Raw genomic sequence first — 11,748 nt, 5'->3', positions numbered from 1 at the left:
TTTCTGTTCATCACGTTTTAGTGCACATCCTTCCTGTTTTTTGGGTTTTTTTGGTCTTCTTTTTTTTGAGAGGAAAGACGTCCTACATGAAAAAAAAAAGAAGTTTGAAGCGTATTTGCATTGGTGGCTTCATTTTATTAAAAATAGGGAGCTGGTAGAGTAGTTTTGAGCCAAAACTGAACGTCTTTATCGAACATCCATCCCCTGTGAAAATCGCAGGTTTCTTAATGGTGGTGTCATAATGATGATGGTTCAGTGGTAGGGTCGCTCAAAGTATCCGCTGTAGGGAAAACAAAAGGCCTAACTAATTACACCTGGGCATAAAACCTCTACAAATTTGTGATCATTTATATAAAATCTACAGCCTTTATCTGTTTCACTGATCTGTTAAACTCACATTTTGTTGATTTAGTTATCAAATTTTCACCAGCGGGAGGTTTCCTACTTTTGATACCAAAATAAATTGCTACAAAGACTCAACAAAGAGCAATAATAAAAACTACTACTCCGAAGTCTCAGCACCTCCTCATTTAGGACTGTTTTCTATCTGATTTTCTCCCCCACCAAAAATGGGCTACTCTTAAGCGAGAACACCCTGGGATGAAAACCAGATATGATTGTAGTCTGTTTTTTCATACTTGGGGAGATTTTCTGTGCTTTCTTGTAATCGGAATTCCAGATGTGTGAGAGGCTACAAGCAGGATTAGTACGTCACATGTTTTGGTCAACCCTCCAGTACACCCGCAGATAATGCCCTCTCCTACGAAGACACTGTTGTAGCTCAGCTATGAAATAAAAAATGTGAAATTTGTTTCAGAGCTTTTAGCAGAGCATGAGAAGTAGATGTCAGTTAAGTACTTTGCACACAACTGAATTCAGTTATGTTCAAACTGTGCAGTTCTCCAGAAACATCCCATAATAGCAAAGCAGTCGCACCACATGATGCTATCACCTCCAGATAATTTTGAATTCCAAGTATCCAAGTGTTACAATCCAAGTAGTACAATCATTTTTCTTCGAACGCGATGATGTTGATAGCGCCCCCATGTGTACTTGAAAACTGTCCCCTGTTGTTGTTGTTTTGTTTGTTGCAGTTTTTGCTTAAAGGCCTTTAAGGTTTTGTGAATACAGGACACTTTTTATCCTTTATATAGAGACTTTGGCAGTTCTTCCTGATCTTGCAAGTAGTCATTTAACTACAATTCCTTTACCAGTTACTAGTGTTGGGGAGTAACGGAATACATGTACCGCCGTTACGTATTTAAAATACAAAATATGAGTAACTGTATTCCGTTACAGTTACCGTTTAAAAAGGTGGTATTTAGAATACAGTTACTTTGTTGAAATAAATGGATTACACTGCGGTACTTTCCTGTTTCATATTGTCGCGGGTCAGGACTGTTTGGGTTTTGTTTGACAGCTACGTTCTGTTGTTCCAGGCGGCAGCGTTACGTTTGCCATGGTTACAGGGCGACGCTCTATCTCTCGCACGGCTGTGTGTTTCCTGGGTGAGAGAGCGCCTTTTTGTTGTTGTTGTTGTTGTTGTTGTTGTTGTTGTTGTTGTTGTTGTTGTGCTAAGCTAACAGGCAGAATGCTACAAGAATAGCTCGAAAGAATGTAGCCTCATGGGCAGTATAGTCCGTGTTGCAGGGAGAATGGACTGCCATACCCGTTATGTGTCTGTGAGCAAGAGGAGGGAGAAAAAAGGATAATGGAAAGGTACGAGCAGTCATCGAGAAAAAACGGGAGCTGGAAGCATGTAAATATAATAATAACCACTGCAGCCAAGAAGAGTGCCTGAGGAGCCCAGTTGTAAGTAAGCTATTAAGACTCGACTGTACACCGTGTTCTCCTCCGAAAACAATAAGTTCCGTTGGAGCAGTCTTTCAACGCCTTTCTCTGTCTCTCGCAAGAAAAGTTGACCCACACAACAAAGTAAAGCTATTTTTCGGCTAAAAGCCCAACACGGACCCCGCCGTATTAGTCAGAGGTCCCTTTACTACAGTTCGGAGCCGCGGACCTTCAGTAATGGTAATAAATCACACAGCAATAGTACATTCACGTTGTTGTAAAAAGCATGATAATATATTAAGTAATCCAAAGTATTCAGAATAGGTTACTGTCATTGAGTAACGTAACGGAATACGTTACAGAATACATTTTGGGGCATGTATTCTGTATTCTGTAATGGAATACATTTTAAAAGTAACCTTCCCAACACTGCCAGTTACTGAGACGTACCTGTCACCAGAAATGTGTTCAAAGTTACTCACCCCTAAGCGATTTGCGCAGCACCCGTGCTCTCCAGTCAAGTGAATGGAAAGTGCTGACATGAAAACCTGTGGTGGTACACACAGAGTTAAACTACTCTGCATGCATCATCAACAAGAAACCAGTTCAACAGCACTAAGTTAAGTTCAGCCACTCTAAGCCTTTAAATAGCACCAAATTTTCAGTAAGATTTGAAGAGCTTCTAGATTAAACAAATTCCAGGTCGTTGGTTGTTGTTTGTTTTTGTTTTGTTTTTTTCTTTTAACCAACGCACAAAATCTGTACTTGGAGTAAACTATTCTGTAAAACCATTTATAGTCTGTTCAAATTGAGGTTTTACAATATATTTTATAGTTTACACCATCTATCAGACCATTTATTAGATGTAATAATAATAATAATAATAATGATGATGATAATAATGATAATAATAATAATAATAATAATAATAATAATAATAATAATAATAATAATAATAATAATAATAGACACTGTAGCTCAGCTATGAAATAAAAAATGTGAAATTTGTTTCAGAGCTTTTAGCAGAGCATGAGAAGTAGATGTCAGTTAAGTACTTTGCACACAACTGAATTCAGTTATGTTCAAACTGTGCAGTTCTCCAGAAACATCCCATAATTATAGTAACCTCTTTGCCATTACAACAAAGACTACAAAAGCTGGATAACATTTTTTTTCTCTTGGAAACTGTGGTTTTATCTCAGAGGTCAAACGTCTGGCTCTTTATCCTCTTTGGACTCCACTGTAAACACTGGGAAACCTTTGGACCACTCCCCCTGTTGCTGATGATCATTCCCGGCTACGGCTGAGCCACTATGGCCACGTCAACCATCAAAGAGTTTCTTGTAACTTATTTAATGCCAGAAAAATGCTACTACGAGCTCTTCCTGAACTTTCACTTTCACGGTGAGGCTTCCGGCTGACACTTTCAACCGACCGGGTGAAATGGAAACTTAATTTTTCCAGATGCAGATGAGTGATAGCGGGGGCTGGGCGGAGGGTGCGTGGGGACGAGGGAAAGTAAAGATGTTGGTTTTTTTTGGGTTTTTTTGCCTTTTGCCACCTACAGTGCAAACTTATTTGGAGATCTGACGTTGAGGTACATCTTCATTGTCTGAGAGTTTTCTTTTGTGTTACAGTGCCATGCCTAAAGTTCGTACTAAACAAAACTGCCGGATTCTGGATCATACTGGACACATTCCTGGGTAAGACGCTGTGATTTAATCATGTGTTTCAAAGCAGATCACAGCATACTGTATCAATGACAAACGAGGTTCATTAACAGGGCAGTTTCACATTTAAGAAACAAAACAAGAAAAGACATACTAACGCAATCGCATTTTTCCTCCCTCTAACCTCCCTTTACACGATAATCATGATGGATAATAATCAAATCAACATAACATTTTGTAAGACTCCCTCATTGCTGGTGCAGATAACATCTGGCCAAGCGGTTAAGCCACCGCATTAGCATGTCGTCTTCATGCAAAATGCAGAAACAAATGACGGCGGGAAACGGATTCATGCCACAGCACAATGCACATGAATATTTGCGTATTTATGTGGTTATTACCATGTGGCTTTTTTTAGGGGGACGGTTCCAAAAATTCTAAATTTGTCACAGGCAGCTCTCAGTACAGGTGAGCCAATCAGAATTGCAGGACATTTTCAGTCCCACCCATGAATTTAGAAATAATCCATGCACAAAATTCTTAAGCATAAAACACTGCTCTGATGCAAAATGTAAATCTAGCTGAACAAATGGTTCCAGTATGCTATTTAAAATGCATATGCCTCTTGCAAACCAAAATTGCATCTTTATCTACTCTCCCAACTTTTTAAAACTAATTCACATGTTTAATATAAGCCAAAATAAGTTGAGTAAATCCACTTTTTTCTTTGCTTGCTTGTTTTTTGTTTTGATTTTGTTGACATAGGTCCATTTTAGTTAATATAATAATAATTGTGTCCCAGAATGCATGCGCAACCTGCTTACTGTAACCTCTTTAGTCTGGGAAATGAAGAGTATAAATAGACATGATCAAGCCCACGTACAAACACCATGGGTACACCAAATTTCAGTGCCAGTATTTTTCTAGTCTTTTGTGACCACACTGAGTGTGTCCTTTTGACCAATACAACCCTGTTACTCATATTACCAAAAAAGACAAAATATTTTCAGTTTCCCTCCTTTATTTATAGAACTACATTTATCCTTGACTTTCACAGGTCATTCCACTTGTGTGGTCCTGGGGATTTTTAAGATTTTAGACTTTCAGGTTTTAATATTCTCTTTGATTCCTAGTTTGTTTAATGTTCATGTTTGGTTTGTGTGTTTTTAGCACATTTAGTCTAAAAACTCTTCCCCTCGATTAGTTATCTCACCTAGTTAGTTGTTCCTTATGTTTTGTTTTTAGTTTTGCCTTCCTTGTCTCCTCCTGTGTGATCTGGATTAGTTGTGTCCCCCCCACGTGTCTCCTCTCTGCCTCAATCACACACAGAGAGGTGATTGTCCTTTATCAGAGTTTCTGTTCACTTCCCCCCAGTGTGTGTGTTCAAGCTTTATGATTCACTAGTGTATCGTTTTGAGTTTCCCCATTTTGACTTCGTGTGTTGCTTTTATGACGACCTGCAAACAGTTGATAAGCGGCTCGTTTTTTTCTTTATTTCCGTTTACCTCTCTGCGTCTGCATTTTGGCCCAATTTTAGAATGACGCTGACTGACTCAGATGTTTGACTTGCAATGAGTGCTTTCTGTCTTTTTCATGTTGGTCCAGATATGGACCATTAATTTCTCCTCTAATGACCAAATGTCACCTGATTCCCTGTTGTTTCCATGCAGCACAACTGCCTCAGTTGATAAAGATGTTATGGGGAGGAAGTGCAGAGGGTCTGAGTCTTAGCGCCTTCTTCTTGCAGCTTTATGCTTTCTCGTGTCCTGTTGTGTACGCTATGGCCAACAACTTCCCACTCTTGTAAGTAAGCTGATGCGCAGATCACACCGTTCGTAGGATTTCCCATTCATGCCATGCTTTACACCACTCAAGTTCAAATTCTCAGTCTGTTCATCATGCATGACTCACTTGCTCAAGCCCTGCATAGGCACACCCCAAATCCTCTCAACTTAAACACAGTGGGTGACTTAATTTTTTTACCTTTTCTTTCTGTGCTACCTTAAATGTATTTCACTTGAACTGTTCAACAGTGCCTGGGCTGATAGGCTCTTCATGCTTGCCCAGACAGTGGCGATCGTCTTCCTCATCCTCCATTATCGCGGTGATACTGTCCGAGGTGAGCACATGCATCTGCAGATTTTGCAGAGGCAGAGTACAAAGAGCAGTCCAACATGACATACTTTCACCGAGGCAGGCAGGTCCCTCCACACTAATACAAATAATTAAGCGGTGACAGTGACAGTTAAGACAGTGTCCCCCAGTTTTTATGTTTTCAATTTGATACTGATTTTTGGAGATTTAACACACAGTTGCTTTTTTTTGGCCCTATTTCTCAGGGGTAAAGGATTAATTAAAACAATGCCCGGATATGGATTGACTCCAGGAGTTAATCAGCGGGTTAAGGCATGATATTTATGACTTGAATGTGAAACTATTGGAAATCTCCAGCACTTGGCTGCTTCTTCACAGAAATGAACTTTGAGTGACACTTTAAGGAATCAGCTGCGGTCATGCAGGGTCTGAATTGCATTAAAGAACCTCTGTGTTTTTTGTGGTCATGCAGAATCAGCCAGATTCTCCAAGTGTTATATTTGGAGCTGTTATATCTGAACATGGAAAAAACAACACAGTGATGTAGTGATTGTAGGGTTTGAACAAAGTCCCTCAAGGACAGGGTGGCTGTGCTTTCAAATAGCGCCACCTTGTGGTGTTGCTGTATTCTTCATATATAATTGTGGTTTCTGTTTCTGTTGCAGGAGTTCTGCTCCTCTTTGCTCTCTGTGGTGTAATGCTCCTCCTGCGCTCCTATGCAGCAGCAGCAGTCATCTCAGTGATACAGGCCTCCAGTTTGGCGGCTTTCATTGCAAGCAAGGTAGCAACTTATCAACTTGCCTCATTTATGAGCTGTTCTATGATAAATGTGATCACTGAACTGTAATTTTTCTTTTTTAAGTGCACGGTGAACACATTTAGTGGATTTGTTATTTACAGGTTCTCCAGGCTACAACAAACTATCACAACGGCCACACGGGTCAACTATCCACTCTGTCAGTGTTGCTTTCATTTGCAGGCTGTCTGGGTGTGGCCTTTGTTTCTTTACAGGTATGCAGTTAAGAATTACTAGCAGACATATGTGCACAACCGCATAGTTGTGGTTATACTAACTGGAACAACTTGAAACTTTTTTTATAGGAAAATGGAAACTCTCCTGTGAGTTTGTCACACATACTGTCAGCCTGTCTCAGCTGTGTCCTTCTGGCTCAGATCCTCTGCTACAAGGCCGGCGCTGTCAGCACTACAAAGAAGACAGTGTAGAGCACAGTGATGATGCTGCCTGTTATTATATTGTGCCTGAGGTTGGCCTGTCAAGTACGGAGCCAAAGTAGCAGTAAATGTTTACAGATTTTTCCTTTTTAATATGTCCAAATGCCACTGTCACGTGTTTTGTGTGAAATATTATGTCTGTTTTAGGTTATTGTGACCTAAGGGGATAGAAAAAATACTTTGTTGACCACCAGGGATTCAAATAAAATGACTTTATTCTCACAGAAACAATTTTCACTGTCTGCGGCTATGACAAAATATTTTTAAGTAATCTGGCAGCTCTGTGTCTTTCTGTTGAGCCATTTCAAATTTGCATCAACATCAAACTAAAGTTTACCAGATTAAACTCGCTGAGTAAACCGCAAACCATTTCAAAGTGGGCTGAAGAGAACAAATACAGAAGCTTTTGCTGGAATATCACTTATTAGTCCCTACTTTGAGATTACAGGAATATTCATATGGTCATACTTTTTTTTACTTTTATGTTTTACAAAATAGAAAAACATTACTTTTGTGATAGATTTTGCTCTTCCTGTTGGTATCACATATTGATCATATTTTCCTTATTTTGTGTTGTAGTTTGAGCGTCTCCAAAAATTTGTACCCTTTACCCGAGGCACTCGCACAGTAAGCTCACAGTCAGAGTGCTTAAGTTCATATCTGCAGGATATTTACAGTGTTCAGTAATCTAACTTGATCTTCAGGTATTTTTAGCCACCAGTGTTTGTTTTTGTTCAGGTAGTTATTTCCTAACTTTACTATTTTACAACAGAACACAAAAACCTATTATATAAACAATTTAATAACTATAATTTATGAGGTTCCTTATTTCAGTATGGATTTAAATGTAGTGCAAATTGAACACTTGAGCCACTCATCCCTTTTTTATAGGAAGACTTTCGTTTGGCTGAGGTATCTGAAACTACAGCAAAAATTTCTGGCACAACTTCACCTACTTCCAAGGTGCATGGAGAGGATGAAAGAATTCACAATGCAGGAACTCCAGCAAGACTTAAGGGAAGATGAACAACTTTAATAACTGACCAACGCGTTTCGGCTTGTGGCCTTCATCAGGGTCATAGTAAAACATTGTAGAAAATTGCTTAAATACAAGATAGGAAAAAGAAAAAAATTAAAATTAACCAATCAAAACTTCATAGATAGATCAGATGACATATAACAGGTAGGTAATGATTAATTGGTTAAGTCACGCAAAAGTAAATACTGGACTAGATCATTAATGATGAGGAGGGGAGGAGACATAATCCCCACCTGTCTCAAAATAACACATGTGTGAAATACATAAGAAGAATACTATGAATACACAAAAAAAAGGGACAAGGCAGTATTTAATAATAAAAAGAGGTTCATCTAGCAGTTGAATTAAAAAACAAGAGGACATCATCCCATAGGAACACATTTGTTAAAAGGTCCTAGTTTATGTCTCTAAAATGTAAAATCTCTAAAATGTAGAGTTAAGATGAGATGTCTAGAATGCTACTCCTTTGGCTGAAAAAATAAATAAAATTAATTAAATAAACATTACCCATACGAGAATAATTTAACCGATAAAATTAGAAAAAAACATAAAAAAGGTTCAGTTCACAAAAACTCATTGATAGAAAAATCCTCATTCATACCTCTGGGGTGCAGACTCTTAAAGCGGAATATCCAAAATGCTTTTTTTCTGGATAAAGTTAATATTACCACCTCTTTGATTTAGTTTAATGGCTTCAATGCATAGAAACAATAATGGTGAATTTGGATGTTTATCATTGAAGTGTCTTGCAACAGGGCTGGTTAGATCAAGCCTTTTGATCGAACATCTGTGTTCATTAATTCGATCTTTCAGAGGGCAGGATGTTTCTGCTATATTCATTTTATTGCATAGGCACTGTATCATGTAGATTACATTTTCAGTTCTGCATGTGATAAGTATCCGAAACTACACAAGGACTGGACTAAAAATCAGTGGCAGCAGGTCTTATGAAGAGATGAAATCAAATTCGATATTCTATTTAGTTCAGATCATCAATATGTATGGACGAGGTTAGAATTGTACAAACTCTATTTTTGCTTTTTACACTGGATTTTCATGCGAGTTCCTGATTTTCACTAGCAAAATATGAAGAAATAAGGGTTGTCATGAACTTTTGCACAGTATTGTGTAACTGTGAAATATTGGTCAACTGTTTTTCTCAGTCATTTTTTGTAAAAGTGTACAGTATTAAAGACACGCCACCTTCAGTCATCCTTATGCCAAAGGCCCTTTTCATATGTGTACACATAATTATCTCTACTTCCTGCAGTAGGAGTCACGTTGCAGGTTGACACAGGTGATTTTCATAACTATGATATCAGGCATTCACAGAAAGGTTAACCTTAACTTCCAGTTGGAGGTGCAACTAACATCCAGTCATGCACAAAGAAAGTCACGCAGAAAAAAATATCCAGTAATAACTACTGTAACATTACCAATTAGAAAACGTTAGCATACTTCTTCATAAGTCCTCTTAAGTCACCTGCCAAGCAGAGCGATATTGTCATTTAAGAAATTTTGTCCAGCACTTTCTGTTCTCTACCAGCTGATGGGAAACTTCATCACTTTACCAGTTCTTCAATGTAGCGGTGAGTTAATCTCTTTTAAGGAAAAGAAACTCCAGCTAGCTGCTGCTGCTGCTCAATGGTGGGAAATCTTGAAAATGACATAAATGTACTACAAGACATATGCAGTAAAGTTTGAGAATAACACACAGGAAATTTTACATTTTCAACACTGTTGAACAAAGTAAGTAACCACCACACTGTTGGACAATAAAAGTCTGAGTTTATTTGCTCTTCACTTCCATTCCACATATCAAAAAACCATGTTGGAAAATTATTTTCTAACATTCATGAAATTGAACCAAGCTGCTCCATGAAATGACCGATAACACATGACTTTTAGAACTGTCATGAGGTTTAAACTTTGGCAAATATCGTATAATAGAGACACAGAGAAATGAGCTGAAAGATTTCCAAACAAAAGTGTTGATACATATACGTTTTTTTTGCATTTATAGTGTTTGAGCATCAAATCGCTCCCTTTCCAAGGCCTCTGTATCAATTCTAAAGTTTTTTTTCCTAAAACTATCAACTAATCTTTCTATTTACTGAGACTGTAGAGAAAAGTCCAAATACAGGTTTGCATTCAAACAGCTCAGTTTGCTGTAATCTGACTTTATCATAACTAAAAGCTAAGGTATTGAACTGCGGTGTAATAAAATCGAGCTGGATTGGTAATTGTTAATGACACAACTTTTGGCACAACTTTTGTTTGACAGAAGTCTCATGAAACCACTGAAGTGACAGATGTGGAAGAATCCATGTTCCCTTTGGGCTCCATGCAAAGACCACAGCACCATTATATTTTGATCCACCCTAAAATTGTTCCATCAGTATTTGGATATGCCGCACTGCTGCCTAGTACACCTATCAATTAGAGATGGCACGATACCACTTTTTTATGTCCGATACCGATACCGATATCATAAATTTGGATATCTGCCGATACCGATATGAATCCGATATAGTGTTTTTTAATCAACAAAACTGTTTTTTAAATATCTTGCTGCATTTTGTATAAGTTCATACTCAAGTTTAAAACAACAACTACACTAAAGCTATTCTGTTATACCTGTATGCAAAAAAAATGTTTCATAGTTCAGCAATACTGATCAATCTAATAAACTTAAACCTACACCATCCTCCCTATTCTGGTATTTTAAAGAGTACTTAGCATAAATATTAAGCAACCTAACTAATAGGGTTCCAACTCCCAGCAACAACAAAAATAAATAAATAAAAAATAGGGAACCACCCCTCACGCTCCACCTCATGATGCTTAATCGACGTAATCAACCTTAATTTGATGCAGTGTGAAAAAAATGCACAGAAATCAATTATTTTTCAAGAAATATTAAATAGATTCAACATCTTTCTTCAACAAAATTGCAGACTGCACAGATGGTACCTTCCCAAAGGAAAAAGTACTATAGCTTACTAGGGTATATATATTAGACTTAATAGTTACTATATACAGTAATGGACTTCTATTCATTTTGCATCAAATTAAAACTTTGTGTGTCAGATAATTATTTATTAAAAGCTTGACATTTTAAATGAGAATAAGAAAGAAAAGTATGTCTTTGTGCCCCCTTTTCCCTGTTAATGCCCTATCGGCCCCCCTGGCTAAACTTTGCTAGATCCGCCCCTGCACAGTTACCAGCGTCAGCTACGTAGAAAAAGATCCTGGTGTAGAAAGTAATATTAAATACATTCTAACAACAGCTGATCAAGCTTAAACGTGCTTCTGTTGTTCAGCCGCTGGTTTCCTCTTTCTGGTGCAAAGTGGGCCAAAAGCAAACAAGAGACACGGACTCACGACAGAAAAGCTGATCAGCTGATCGTTAAGCAGTTTCATGATTGAAGTAGCAGCAAGAAGAGGCAGTCGCTCCATATATCGTTTGTTAAGCTTAACGCAGGAATGCTTTACAAACATTCAGAGATGGACTTACACACTTGCTTTACTTCTCTCGGGGATAACTTTGTCGGAGATGAAATGCCGGGTTACTAGCGAAGCTCCAAATGCTATCCAGAGCACCAACAGGTCCCGCATGCCACAGCCGCTCTATCACGTGATGCATACTGCTCCGACGTGCTAACGTTCTGAGGTGAGTTACGGCGTGTTGCAAGTTTTGTGAGGTGCTTTCGTGATATTTAATGGATCGGATTACATTTTTTATTTTTCTCCGATATCCGATCCAGTAATTTAGGTCAGTATCGGACCGATACCGATACGTAATATCGGATCGGTCCATCTCTACTATCAATACCACCTTAACAATTAAAATAAAAATTAAAAAAATCATGTTCCCTTACAAAAAAAAAAAAACAAAAAACTCCATAAGGAACCATATAC

The 11,748-nt window shown here is 38.1% G+C and overlaps 1 protein-coding gene across 1 annotated transcript; it reads left to right on the top strand.

The window, feature by feature from the left end:
• Nucleotides 1-2,769: 2,769 nt before the first annotated feature.
• On the top strand, nucleotides 2,770-7,019 carry LOC309716424 (mannose-P-dolichol utilization defect 1 protein-like). The gene is made up of 7 exons (XM_082550224.1): nucleotides 2,770-3,195; nucleotides 3,429-3,494; nucleotides 5,132-5,264; nucleotides 5,495-5,580; nucleotides 6,221-6,336; nucleotides 6,456-6,566; nucleotides 6,657-7,019. The coding sequence occupies exons 1-7, from the start codon at nucleotides 3,105-3,107 to the stop codon at nucleotides 6,777-6,779; spliced, it is 726 nt and encodes a 241-aa protein (XP_082406350.1). The 5' UTR covers nucleotides 2,770-3,104; the 3' UTR covers nucleotides 6,780-7,019.
• The last annotated feature ends 4,729 nt before the right edge of the window (nucleotides 7,020-11,748 follow it).

Source organism: Aulonocara stuartgranti (genome assembly GCF_965226115.1).
Source record: "Aulonocara stuartgranti genome assembly, chromosome: 10".
Lineage (NCBI taxonomy): Eukaryota > Metazoa > Chordata > Actinopteri > Cichliformes > Cichlidae > Aulonocara > Aulonocara stuartgranti.
Note: the sequence above shows the minus strand (reverse complement) of the source record. Positions and strands in the feature narration are given on the sequence as shown.

What these genes read in the sequence shown, in the direction of transcription:
- LOC309716424 (XM_082550224.1), top strand. Translation starts at nt 3,105, where the DNA reads ATGGCCACGTCAACCATCAAAGAGTTTCTTGTAACTTATTTAATGCCA. An exon ending in GCCAACAACTTCCCACTCTT is followed by an intron (nt 5,265 to 5,494) that starts GTAAGTAAGCTG and finishes ACTGTTCAACAG; the next exon opens with TGCCTGGGCTGATAGGCTCT. An exon ending in CGGCTTTCATTGCAAGCAAG is followed by an intron (nt 6,337 to 6,455) that starts GTAGCAACTTAT and finishes TGTTATTTACAG; the next exon opens with GTTCTCCAGGCTACAACAAA.